General features: G+C 36.9%; 1 protein-coding gene across 1 annotated transcript in view; it reads right to left on the reverse strand.

The window, feature by feature from the left end:
• Positions 1-2,965: 2,965 nt before the first annotated feature.
• The window catches only part of POLR3A (RNA polymerase III subunit A), a 33,223-nt gene continuing 21,632 nt past the window's right edge, over positions 2,966-14,556 (reverse strand). The window contains exons 22-31 of the mRNA XM_071563815.1: positions 12,150-12,236; positions 11,988-12,070; positions 10,450-10,620; positions 9,755-9,848; positions 9,552-9,644; positions 8,942-9,106; positions 8,113-8,277; positions 7,650-7,781; positions 6,288-6,420; positions 2,966-4,722 (exon numbers count right to left, since the gene is read on the reverse strand). Coding sequence (XP_071419916.1) covers positions 4,574-4,722; positions 6,288-6,420; positions 7,650-7,781; positions 8,113-8,277; positions 8,942-9,106; positions 9,552-9,644; positions 9,755-9,848; positions 10,450-10,620; positions 11,988-12,070; positions 12,150-12,236 — 1,272 coding nt within the window. The 3' untranslated portion in view covers positions 2,966-4,573. The remainder of the gene's footprint in view (positions 4,723-6,287; positions 6,421-7,649; positions 7,782-8,112; positions 8,278-8,941; positions 9,107-9,551; positions 9,645-9,754; positions 9,849-10,449; positions 10,621-11,987; positions 12,071-12,149; positions 12,237-14,556) is intronic.

Genomic DNA, 14,556 nt, shown 5'->3' on the forward strand with positions numbered 1-14,556 from the left:
TTTTTATTAAGCATAGATAAACAAAAAGGGAATAAATATCCCTCTATAATAAATTTCTCCAAGTTATGGATAAAAGCAGCACAGTTCTGGATTTACTTCCAGCTTCCTATAGTCATAACAGGAAACCTATATAGCACATGCTGCTGTTTTCTTATCTCTCTGCAGATAAGAGACATGTGTAAAGTAGTTTCCTGATAAACATATCAAAAAAGTACTTTATTAAATACCTTTTTTTAATGAGGTGCCTTTTAAAAAAATTGCTCTGTGCTTACTCATTTACTAATTAATTGTAACTACAATTTTTGCCTTCTACCTTGAGTATTCTTCCCATCAAATACAAACACTATGGGGAGAGAAGAGTAATTTTTCAAAGGATATAGATTAAGCAGTAACAGATTGCTAATTAATGTAAACCTTACTGTAAAAATTATAACCCTGTCAGGCCTATATTTAGTCCTCTGTCAAAATTACGTAGGCTACAGTTGTGGTTTAAGCCCAGCTGGCAACTAAGCCCCACAAAGCTGCTCACTCAGCACACTGTCCCCACCCCAGAGGAATGGGGGGGGGAGAATCAAAAGTAAAGCCTGTAGCATGAGATAAGAACAGTTTAATAATTGAAACCAAGTGTAATAATAATAGTAAAAATAATAATCAAAAAAATGAAAAAAACCAACCCAGTGATGCAAAATACGATTGCTCACCACCCATTGACTGATCCCATCCCTGAACTCACACTGGCCCCTCTTTGGATAACTCCTCAGTTTACACACTGGGCACGACGCTCTATGGTGTGGAATATGCCTTCGGCCAGTTCAGGTTACCTGTCCCTACTATGCTCCCTCCTAGTTTTTTTCTTTTTTGTACCTCTTCATTGGCAGAGCATGAGGCACAAAAGTCACAGAATATGCTGAGTTAGGAGTGAACCACAATAATCGAGTCCAACCCTTAGACCTGAACAGCACCATCCCCAAATCCTTGATTTAAGATACACATGACTTAGCAACAGCTAAAACATCGGTATATTATCAGTATTATTCTCATACTGAATCCAACTCACAACACTCTAACAGCTACCAAGAAGAAAGTAACTATCCCAGCTGCAGCCAGACAGCTGTATATATAACAAGGCTTGGAAAAGCACTCCAACTTAACTTCAGTCCCCAGCAGCTGAAGACGCACATTCTCCCCACAGCCCTGCCCAGCTCCACAGCAAACAGTGGCCCCTCCTGCATGTCCCCAGCTGCACAATGTCATCTGTTCCGCTGCCTCAGACATGCATTTCCCAGCAAATACCTTATTCCCCTGCAGCACCCTCAGGAAGCAGAGCTCTACTTACCTTTCTGTTCCATTTCTTTGTGTGCTCACCCTTCACTTACATTTCTGCTCCTGTTCTGCTCTGTTCCCATCCCCAAGAAGACACTGCCCTCACCACCCAATGCAGCAAAGAGAGACAGACAAGTGTGCCTCCACCTCCAAGTATCTACTCAAGTATTGTGTAAGTAATTTTTGAGCTATTGTTAGAAAGAAAACAGAGATGGAAGCCACTTCTTTGACCCACTGCCCATAAAATTCAGAATTACTAATCATGAAAGAATAAAATGACCAATATATTTGCTTTGCCATTTACCTGAGACTAAGACAGAAAACTATTTTCAAGTTTTAGTGCAAGTCACATGTAAAGGACTATTTTCAGTAGACCTCACTGAGAAGAAAAAAAAATAAGGACCAGTTTATAAATAATGACTTGGAGATGTTTCTAAGCCTGACATGTAAAGAAAAGCTGATACTTGTTTTAAAACAGATGAAAAACACACAGTAAATGAGAAAGCAGGACATGGATATTCACAGCTAACTTAATGAACTTTGGTAGCCATGTTTTGCCTTTTAAAAATGTGCCAATATGAATCTGGGTTCCCATCTCAGGCCGCCCACTTGCTGCTGGCGCTGCTGCACCCCTGGCTAAGCAGCTCATGCTCAAGTTTCTTCAGCAGCCCCACTGTTCTAAGGTCAACATCCACATTCTACATGAGCTGAACAATGTTTGATGGCATCCAGTGATCAGGTTAGAATGATACTCCTAATTGTTCCTATAACCTAACATCTAGATTGTAGCATTAACTTTGCAAATGCTTTTACTATTAAGTACACAATTATGAGACATCATAAATAAACAAGTGATGTTTTTCCATGCTAAGATGTGCTGCCTGTCTGTGATGTTCTGTTCTAGGGCTTCTACTGTTATCTACTAAATTTTGAGAAACAAAATTGTTTCTTGAAAATTTATATTTAACTTAGTATTTAATTTCAAGTAGCACATTAATTAGAAAATAGAGGAAAATGTGCAAAATACTATTTTTAAAAAGAATCAAAACCTAAGGCTAAGAAAATTAATAAAAATGTGAATTTTCATATCCCAAAGTTCCAGTTCTTGGACTGTTAAAAATGACCCTTAAAGAAAGCTGCTTATAAGTGAAGTCCAACAGCTAATTTGTTTACTGACTCTGCAGAGCACTCAAACAACAATTACTAATTCAGAGTGCTCTTGTACAATCTATTTTTGGTTGAAACACTCATGATGTGCAAAGAATGATCGGAGGACAAGACGTGTTGACTTTAAGCAAGATAGGTTTTACATTACATATTCATTTAGGCTCTAACTACCTGAGATTTATGCTCAATAATTCTCAAGTGTCTTAATAACTAAGTAAATAAGGGAGATAGAGGTTAGCTCGTCCATAAATTAATTATGCACAAATATAACGTATCAGTAAACAAACAAGGTGTACAGTTTCTTTACCTCTGCCTCTTTTTATTATCATACTAAAGACAATGATAAGATGTAATTTACTTCATACTTTTAAAACAGAGAGTCAACCCACCATTTAAATGATTCATTCCCCTGTGTGCATAAAAAAAAATGGAAAAGAGAAAAATGTGGTTACTTGTTCCAATATAAACTCACATACACGTTTAGAAGAATCTTTATTCACAAAAATGCCAAACACTTTCAGTAGAATTTCCCATGATAAAATTAAGGACTTAAACACAGGAAAGGTTTTTGTAGTCCCTGCCTGTGTTAAATTTACATCTTGAAAAAGAAATAGACAAATCAGTAAGTGGCAATCTCACTGAGATCACAAAGAAAATTTTAATTTATTCTTAAATTTCTACTGTTAAAACAGAGATAGCAATATATATATGGCTTTTAGAGTAGATGCTAAATGCACTACATTCGCCGTCTTCACCCTGCCAAAATCTAGGCAGAAGTAGATCTTAGCATCACACAGAAAATACAAAATAATTTTATAATAGCTGTGTTCAATTTCACATGAGATCTCATCTGAAAGGAGGATGAATTAAAAAATAAAACACAGCAGCACATTAAGACTTAAGACAATAGACTTAGACGCTCTGAATGTAGCCTTACACTTTTCCTTTGGTGCTACATTAAGACTAACTACAGCACAACCTTGTTCATTTTCAAATGCTAGAATACTCAGCAGCTTGCTTTTACTTCATGAGGGCACAACTTCAGCTTTTTTCTCTGCTTTCTCTCCAACTCAGACCCATGTTATCAGCACACTGAATATGAAACACTGCTGAAAAAACACTAAGATACTGCCCCTCCACAGCACTGAAGTAAATTTAAACATACTACACTGAAATAATTTGAAATCTATATTAATTCTGAAAACTACTGTAATGGGCTGAAGCTAAAAATACTTTAAAATTATTTCATGGCAATGCATAAAACAGTATTCCTTTCTGTTTCTACTTTATATAACAAAACAAAACAAAGTTGTTCAGATGATCCTGCTCACTTACGAAACTTTCCCAAAACTAAGGCTGCTGTACAGTTTCCAGCACTTAAGACAGCTGCTGTCATATCAAAAGCTATTTATAATTTGCAATATTCTTATAACAGTTTTCTCATAATTTAGTAGCAGCTTTACAATGTGCAGCTTCTTGCAGATATGGTCCCAAAAGAGAATCCTGAGGAGGAAAACGATTTACTGGATAATAACTCGGGATAAAGGAAAACCAATTAAAACCACCACAAGCAAACAGCAAATATTTCACTCTTTGAGCAGCACTCCTGAACTCAGTATGAATTAATCCCAGACTCAGTTCCAGCTTTCTTAAGTTTTTGTTCTTAACAGCTGTAAACTGACCTCTGCAGCTCCTGCTGAAAGGCCTTTTCCAAATGAACCTCAGGCAAGCTCACAGAACTCTTGTGCAATTTTCTGTTTCTAAAAAAATCTGAATGTAATACTGAGTTAGTAACAGCTTCCACCCATTAACAGCAGCACAAAAAGCTAACTCTATCACATGAAAAAGAAAATTTTTTCAGGTGAAATCCACTTTAAATTTGTTTCCACTCTCTGGTACAAGGAAGCCTCTCCTTTCAGGGTCTGTACTAACAGGTGGTAAACAGTCAGGCAATCCTTGTCATAGTATTTCACTTACCAATTCACAGTTATTAAGACACACAAAACTGATAATAAATATTTCTTATTTAAAATTATGTTTGCCTTCTATTTCTTGTTTTGCTATCTTGTGTTATGTCCAAGTGCTATGTAACAATGGGAATATGAAATTCATTATGATCAAATATCAGAGGCCTCCTAGGTGGGGTTGATTCTCTGTCTGCTTTGTGCAACAGTTTAAAAAGTCCTGTTCCAATATTCATTGGAATTCCCATGATGATGCACTCAGAAACACCTAGGGGAAAAAAACAAACACAGTGAACATCTGAACAGTAAGGATTTACAAAACTATCTTCATCTGCACATTCTGTTATATTTTACCTATCAAATCACCTTGAACCAGACAAGTAAGGGCCAAGGCCACTTCATTAGATCAAGTTAAATATTACGCTCATCAGATCAGTAGTATTACGGTAATCAGATTTGATTATATTGTGTTATATTCTAGGCAGGAAAAATTCAACCTACCCTAGATACCTTCTCTAGTAATGAAACCGCTTCTGAAGGTTTGGTTTTGGAAAAGACACATTCCATGCAATGCCAATACCAGAAGATGCAAGGCAAACTTACTTCATGTTCATTCTCTGACTCGGTGCTAAGACTTCAGTCAAATATGCTAAGTGCCCTTGAAACCCCTTCAAGTTTCCAATTAGAAAGGCACAGTACTTGAGCTATAATGCTTTTGGCATTTTCACCATTCAAAAGTGACTGTTCTGAATGGAAAGATTCAGTCTGTCCCAATGATTTTTGATAGTTCTAACATTTTCACTGCAACTTTTTTCTGCTTAACTTACTAAACTTACTAGATAGAGACTTCTTAACAAATTGCTCCCAAAATGTATATTAAAGAAGAAAATCTGAAAGGAATGGAGGCAATGGCATTAAAACCCTCCAAAAATATACAAAAATTAGTTCAATTCCAAATACTGAAGTATGTAGCAAAAATACAAAATACAGATAAACAGAATGTCAGAAATCATCTACTGAATTTTCTGTTTGTTGTACGTATGTGGGCATGCATGCACTTGTGCACAGGTAGGCATATTTTCAAACTTTGGAAGTCTTTCACGAATCCATTGGGATTATTCAATAGATGTCAATGAACTTAAATTTAAACCTGAGGAACAGATACATTGAAAAAATAAATTTCTGTGGACAGGTATCTTGTCTGTTCTGTTAATCAACTGAATACTAATAAACAAGGCTTGTAAATAAAAAAAATAAACATAATTTTCATTTATTTAGATCAGAATTAACTGAAGAAGTCAAGAACTTGGCATTTCTGCTTATTTCTAGGTACCACTGCCAAATCACCTTATTTAACCATGTTACCAGTGTAATCTTCATCTGGGCTGAGACAAGTATGTCTTCCTATGTTTTAGCAGGATTGGAAATGAAACAAATACTGAGTGAGGTACAAGATTTCTTCATCAGCTCTAGGTGTTGAAAACACACAAGCTTTCACAACTGAAGAAACAGAACTACTGATAATGGGGCAAATTTCCTGGCATTTCACTGACATCTAGGGTGAGAAGTAAAACCAACTTAATGTCTATTTTAAGAAACATGCAACAAATGTCCAGCTGACTTCAAGAACTCTGACTGAGATTAGAAGTAGAAAAACATACACCAAACTCCCAGGATCAAGAAGATGCCAGAAAATGGATTCAGCCTCAGACCTGAAGTTTTTGATATGTACGCTGAAGAGGAAGCTTAACAAGAGCAAATATCCAATGCTGTGCAGAGCTTTACAGATGCTGGCTAAGGACCACAAACTCCAACATACTTGGCAATACCTACCACAAACAGAATCCTTCTGTCCAAAGTAGGCAGCATCAAAGAGATGGTCTGCAGTCTTTTCAAAAGAAGCCAGCATCAACACACTTTCCTTCATTTTTGCCAGTCCAAACCTAGTAATGCCCAGCACTTCACCCTTGATTAATGGAAAAACCCAAGGAGTAAGACTGAATGAAAAAATAAACTATCTACAATAAAACATTGTCATAATATGCTGCTTCACAGTTTAACATTCTGAAGGTTAATAGTTTGGTAGTAATCAATATTTAAATAAAACAAAAGTCATTCATACAACACAGAAACTGTTTTAAATGGTTAACAGATTTTTTTTTAAGCAAGAGTATTGAAAAGATTGAAAGAAACATGGCCATGAGAAAAAAACCACAATTACACACTACCTGCTGAGCTACAAACTTTGTGGGGTCTGAGAGCACTATGCTGAATCTACTGCCCATTGTCTACAGATAAATTTGACTTCAGCTGGCAGAAGATTACAGAAGACTCTTAATATTTTCACTCTTCGGAAAAAAAGTAATTAGCCTTTTCAAATAACGACTTATTTCTGTATGTTTGTTAGAAACATCCTGGTTCTATCAGATTGTGCACAGAAGCATAAGTCAGAAGTACAGTCAAAAGAATGTATGCTAGAAGCCCAACAAGTTTAAAACATGGCACTCTGATGCCCTCTTCCACCGCTGTGCTGCAGCTCCGAAGGGTCAGCCCTGGGGATCGCTGTAGCTCAGTACAACAAAGCTCTACAGTTTTGGGACAAGTCAGAACTCCATTCATTTCACCCAAATTAAACTCTTGCTCTCTGGCAGGCAAATGGGAAAAGCTTACTTCACTAAGTATCCTCAAATCTAAAAAACATATTGTATGTGAAAGACAGAAAATCAATTAATAAAGAACATATATGACTTTTTGCTAATGAGTTCTGTAATACTGTTCATGTAATCTGATTCTATTTGTAATGTCTGTATCCTTTGAGTCTTACATATAGTGCAGATGTTATGAACAACACCCTGTGTGGTTTTCTGCACAGCAAGCCTTAAATTGCATGCATGGTTACCCAAACAGTTGATTTTCATATTGTAATTTTTAGGATTCCTATTTCTAATATGAAATTATGGTTCCCTACTCATTAGATAAACTTGTTTTCAGTCAAAATAGATACGCTCTCCCCCCAAGAACTACAGTAATTAAGCTTTTAGTGTAAAATACAAACAGTATTTGGTCAATACAACTTTGAATTCTAAAAGCCTAGAATGGATTTCCATTTCCTTAGCTCACTTGTCCTTCTCAAACATAGTAAAATTAATTTGTATAAACAGGACAATGTAACATTCAGAAAAAAACAGTACAAACCTTGTAAGTCATTAGGTCAGACAGCAACATAACATGTCTCCTGTCAATGCTCATACCATGGTTCACCATTGTATATTGAATTTCATTGATAATGGTCGTCCGAGCAGCTTCAATTCCTAGTGTTTTCTCTACCTACCCAAGAGATTATGTTGGGTTAATGAAGAACAAAATGCTTAGAGCAAGTATATTGCTGGAATAAATACCATTCGTTATCCACTATCATATTAATAGTCCATTTCCATTACTACCCTTTTGTACCTCTCCATTTGAAAAATATTTATAGAAACAGTTTCTTTGAAGTGAACAGTGCTGCCACTCGAATTATTCTCTCATGTTAATGCATTCTGACATCTATTAGTGAAATCTGGCTTGGTTTGGTATCAACTGCTGCAACTGAGCACAAAGAAGTACTTGTAAAAAAGGTGCCATGGGGAAAAACCCACCGTGCCCATTTAAACCGTACCTCGTAAGTGTTGTTAGAGGATGTTTTTGTTCCTTTCACTCCATGAGTAGCCATAACAGCTCGCAGATTATCACCTTCAACTAGAAGTTTATATTTTTCCTTTCCACTTTGTTCATCAACATGAATGACAGCTCGGGAAACTTCTGGTATACCTTGCACTACAACCTTCAGAAAATAAAAAAACCCTAGTAACTGTGATGTTTACAGTAACACAGTATAAAAAGGTAAACTAGTATTCAAACCTACTTAAGAGCTCGAGTATGTGGAGTGAATGCTCATTTAAAATGCATATGAAAGAAGATTTCTTGCTCTTAAAAACACTAGTGCAAAGCTGACATTGACACTGCACTAAAAACCTTATTTGCCACTTACATTTTATGCCAGGTATTCTCACAATCAGACTTGGGTCTCTGAATGGTGGCAGACCCACACAAATAAAAGGGCATGTTGCCAATAATAAAGGTACACTTATCCCTGTTTTTAAAATCCAAGGTAGACAGTCCCCTCAGAGAAAGCTGAAAAAATACCAAATACTGTCATTTGGTTCAATTCTAGATGCAGCTGGAAGAAGATATAGCTCTTCTGTACAACTGCTGCACTTGGACTTCTTCACTAAATGTTATAAGGAAAGTATGGAAGGTTCAATATTAGTAAAGGAAAGCTTAATTTCAACTGTAAACCAGTACCATCATGATCTAAGAGATACAGAGTCAGATCGCTTTCATCGTTGTCAATATTGACAAGAATTATTTCATCTTCCCACCATGGAACCCCAAATTATTACTACTGATTACCTCCCACAAAAGCATGAGACAGCCTTTGCTTTTACCTTTGGCAGCTCTTCCTTCAGGGACTGCAATACATAATACATTGAACTCTTGCTATTTTCACGAGGGGTCACACATACAACTGCTTCTCCATGGACAGCAACATCCCCAGGCTTTACTCTGAGTTTAGATATGCAGATAGAGTAGCGCACAGTCTCTGCATTCACCTGTGGCAAAAGTCATCCAGCAAACATTAGGGTTACCTCTCAACATATATCCATCTGCTCAAATAAAAGCAGCAGTCTTTCAACAGAATAGAAAAAAAGAAGGATCTAGGAAAAAAACCCCAAACCCATATATAGTCTTATAAATTACCCTTTATAAATTGCATGAAATGCTGAGGGTGCCAGCCTGTACATCAACCAATGGACAGAAATGTCATCCCTGTGTTTAGCAAGACACAAAGAAGTGAATCTATACTCTCACATTTCCAAAAACCAGGAAAGTTATCTGCTTTGCAAGGAAATAAAAAAGAGACCCCTCTAGATATAATGCAGCCAGAGGACATCCTTCATTCACCTCCTTTTTTTAACTTCTACCAGTGTGGAAGTTTCTGAGAGCGCCTTCGGAACGTACCCAAGGCATACTCTGTCCAAGAACTGAACAACTCACCTCTAATCTCAGTAGTCTAATGCGCTCTAAAGACAGCTTCACTAGGATGAAACAATCATCTGGAAGAAACACTTCTTCAATATATTCGGAAATCTGTAAGAAACAAGGACAAAACAGTCAGCATGTGAAAATGGCTAAAATGCCCCACAGCAACTGGCTAATGCTTACATTTAAAGCACTAGCAATAATACAATTTCACCTACCTCTCCTAACAAAGTTTTTTCAATTCTTCCTTTAACCAGACGGGCAAAATCAGGATCATCATCTTTGTCCAACTGTGCTGTTATAATAGGGGTGCTACAAAGAACAAACACACACACAACCCCCCAAAAACCCCAGTTAGGAAATTGTTCAGCCAGATTAGAGATGGCAACTTGAATTATGGCTTGTTTTATGGAATTCATCTTGTATCTAGAGTAGTATTTAATAAGCTAAAGAGATTTCAAGTTCCTTAGATATACTTAAGAAAACTATTGTTCATGTACTTCAGACTGGTAAAAAAAAGCAAACACACAAGAGGTTACAACACAAGTACTACTGACAGTTTTCAATGGTGTATGTTATTCTAGTATTTATTTACGTATGGCTTCATGCGCATCTAAGAATAGTATGCTTCAACTACTACCAAACATCAGAAAGCTTCACACTAATGGAACATGAAATTTAACAAATAATGACTTTAGGTCATTTGATTTTCAGAAAAATAGAACTTTTCCTTATCTATGGGCCTAAGTATCACTTACAGTGGGGCAGACATTACATTTTTCTTGTTTGGGTATTTACATTGAATGATACATTGCTGAGAATAGGGAAATGCTATCATGTACTGCACATTTACCCATCAGGTGTCCTTTGCGCAAAGGAAGAAAACTCAAGCAAATCAAAACAATGTTAGTACCTAATAGCCTTTGAAGCATTAATGATTTCTTTGATTCTTGGCACACCCAAAGTAATGTTCATTGAAGCAACACCAGCAAAATGGAAAGTCTTCAGAGTCATCTGTGTGCCAGGCTCACCAATACTCTGTGCACAAAGAGCTCCTACTGCAGAACCAGGCTCCATCTGTGCCCTAATAAATACAGAAAGAGACATAGAACTCAGTCCTAAGTGAACAAAACCAGCAACTATTCTGGTAGATATACAAGAAGTTCGTTAATATAGTGTTGGTCTAAAATAAACAAACGAGATTGGTTAAAAGGTCACCAACACTTAATATTGAAGAAGATGCCCTGTCATAAAGGCATTCCACAGACACAGTGTAACTTCCATACCAAGGAACAAAATGCTTGTCCTCTTCCTCAAAAGCACCGAGCATGGGATCCAGAATTCTCCCTTCTGGGAAATCCCACGTGCTAACATTTATAGTAAAATAGGTAATTCATGTTTAAGAACACTTAAGACAAATGTAAGCAAATAATCCTAATAACTGAAAACAGAAAACTGGTAATTGAATTAAAATTCTTAAGAATTTAACATATCCATGAATTTTCCAAAACATCTTAGAAAACAACTGATGCAGGTAAGTGCGAGGCCTCACACAGTCAGTGTCACCAATGGCTGTGTGTGAAGGACCAAATCTGAGCAGTCTAAGTAAATGAAACAGGTCTCAATGGATAAGAGATGAAAACATCCACGCTCACACACTATTCACACCACCATGTCAGAGACCAAGAATAACAAACAAAAGGATCCTACAAGTGCATAAGAGATCCAAGAACATGTTAGAATAAAGTGGGACGTAACTCCTCACAGACTCTGTAAATCAAGAATAACTATCAAGATTCACATAAATTTGAAACTGATCTATTTAGACTTAGTTCTGCATGGACTTAATGGAGGTTTTGAACAACCTCCTGCAAGATGGGAAGGGAACATGTCTGGCAGTGGATGTAAAAATGTTAGTGTTCAAATCACATCCTCCCATACTTTGAATCCTATCACTTCTGGCTTTTACCACAATCTGCTGTCACAACACAATCTGTGGATGTAAGTAGCTATAGAAGAAAATTGTGTTCATTGGTATGATTACTACTGTTTCAGAAGGAAGGTACCTAAACACAAGCAGATAGCTTCGTATGCTCAAGAAATCTAAAAGGAAACATACGACTTTTTTTCTACAACGTAAAAGGAGACCAAACAAAAAAAAGTCTTTTAACGAAAGAATCTGATTATGACTCAAGACTAATGTAAAAACCTCATGTGTCAGACCTCTAAAACTGTTGTACAAGACTCAAAATATGCCTTAACAAGCCCACATGTAGATAGTGATGCTTTTTTTTTTGCATCCTACCTTTGTCCTGCAACATTTAAGTCATTGGAACCAACTTGTACTGCATTCACAACAAGACTAACATTCATATAGCAAAAATAGCAAAATACAATCCTACAGGGCCAAGAATGCAGCAGCATTAAGAACACAGCAGGGTAAACACTTACCTCATATATTTGTCTCTGCAAGTCTCTAGAAACTTCTCTAGCTGTGTTGGAGTAATCCTATCCAACTGATATAAAACTCGTGGCTGAAACGAGAATAGAATTGTTAGAAAAGCAGTAACTTATGAAGAAAACCTACATGATTACCCTGTTGAAACTATTTACCTCTGTTGTGCCATTGTCATTAATTCCATACTTGTCTCTAGTGTTTTTAATCTTCTCAGAAACACCTTTGATGAATTTTTTAATTTCCTGTAATCACAATAAAACAACAGTAAGCAAAGACATGGTCTTCATATTGAAGTCTCCAGCAGCAAGTAATTTGCTTAAATGTCTAAAAGAAATATTTACAGAATAAATTAACAATGTACAATATGAAGAGAGGAACATCAAAACTAAAGACACACACATGCACTAGAATTTAGCAAACCAGAGTTGCTCTTGTATACCAGAAAACAGTAGCAGTACATGAGGAATATGGTCCACAATGAATAAAAACACCCTCCTGAGTATACATCAACAACTGAAGGTACTTGATTTGGGTTGATCCTTGCTTCCTACCCAGCACCTACTGAAACTGATTTAAAAGACAAAAAGCCTCACAAAACTCAAAATTCTTATTTTGTGACTATGCTGACACTAACACAATCTCACTCATTACTCAGTATTCAAAATAATCAAAATGGAAAGATCATGGCAAGAGAAGAAGTAGATACAGTGTACCTGTGAGACAGATTTCAAAGATTCAAGATGTACTTGATTTTTATGAGAACAAACCCTCAAAACTGCTATATACATGTGAATCTCTACCTAACATAATTCCAATAACCTCTCTATGCTGTGGAGAGGTCTTGCAGATAATTGCATGTAACATACTGAAGTACATAAGCCTTTCACTCTCTTACTGCTTATACAAAAGCAGTTCTAACAGTCTTTATTGGAACATAAATTGAAACAAAACTGTTAGAAAAATATCCAACATTACTATGAAAGATCATTCAGTCATTACACTTCGTCTATAGACACATACACTAGAAGTCATGAAACAGGAAGTCCGCAATTAAACTCTTCCACTAAAGTGCACTCAGTGCAAGTTATTGCCATAACACGGGGCTACCAAAAAACCCAAACAAACACAAAAAGCAAGGGGACATCCTTCCCATTTCCTTCAACAATGATTTAGGAAAGCCTCTGTGGAGAAACGAATAATTTGATTTTTTTAGAGTCCTTTTAAACCCTCTCTACCCCATCAGTCCTACCAGACCAACAGGGTGATTACATATTATCACCTCTTCTGCACTAGGTACTGGACTCCTTTTAACCACCACAGTAGCTGAGCTCTGACAGTTACTTGCAAAATTGAACAAGAATTCTTTCCTTTTGCCTTGCAGTAAGTAGCATTCACAAAGATTTTACAGGCTTTTGATTCTGAAATATTTGCATAAAACTGACAAGGTGATTTATTTCCTAAACTAAGTGTTAAGCAATGATGTAGTATTACAAAAGTTAACCTTTCCACTACAGATGCATAAAAAAAGGAATACTGCAGGACTTGCTGAAGTCTTTTCCTCTTAGATAGCCCCTGAGTTCCAGAGTACTTGAAAAAAAATCCACAAAGCTCCAACATAGTAAATCAACTATAATATATAATTCTGAACGAGGTAATCAAATTATATTTTACTTCCATATAGCAGAATCAAAAAAGGTGAAAAATCAATCCTTGAAGACTTTTATTTTTCATTGTCTACAGTTTTATTCATACACAAGACCTAACAGAGGAAATTATTTATTCCTCTCAACTGTTGGCAGTTTATCCCAACAGTAGATTAATTTATGCCACAAATGGAATGAAAATGTAACTCACTCTTGCTGAGCTTATCTAACTCTCTGGGTTAATAATTTTCAGTGTAACACTGTCCTCCAAGAGCATAGCTACATAACTCCCAGAGTGGACTCAAAAAAACATGGATTTTTTTCACACAGTCAAGTCTATAAAGTCTTGTTATCTGGACCACCTTAACAAAACAGCACCAAACAGATTCAGTAAGTTCTGGCTCAACATGGGCCTTGTCAGCTCCTACAGAGGCAACATTTAGCCCATATAGTGTGTGCGTGGCTCGGCTTCGCGAACGAAGATTTGGGAAGGGCTGTCCCCACGTGGGTGTGCCCTTCCAGCCTGCGCAGTGGATTTTAGGTGAGGCTCAGCGTGCGCAGAACTGGCCCCAGCTCATATAGTAGTTCAGGGTATAAACTACAGTCCCCCAGCTGTTTGCACCATGTGCCCCAGAACTCAAGCTACTGGGATCGTTTACATACATGAAGCAGCACTGCTCATATCAGATCCCTCACAGTGAAGAAGCCACTGAAACACAGAGTGGCACAAACAATGCCACAGGAATCAGCAAAAATCCATTGAAATCCTGGCAGACCCATTAGGCCAGCCCTACACAGGGCTGTGGGCTGAGATTCTTCTGCTTGCACTGTACTCCCAGCACTCATATTTTATCTTCTTCAAAACAAAAAAAACTGAAGTTTTTTTAATTGAGAGGGTTTCTAAATACTCCCCCAATTC

Source organism: Pithys albifrons, chromosome 9 (genome assembly GCF_047495875.1).
Source record: "Pithys albifrons albifrons isolate INPA30051 chromosome 9, PitAlb_v1, whole genome shotgun sequence".
NCBI lineage: Eukaryota > Metazoa > Chordata > Aves > Passeriformes > Thamnophilidae > Pithys > Pithys albifrons.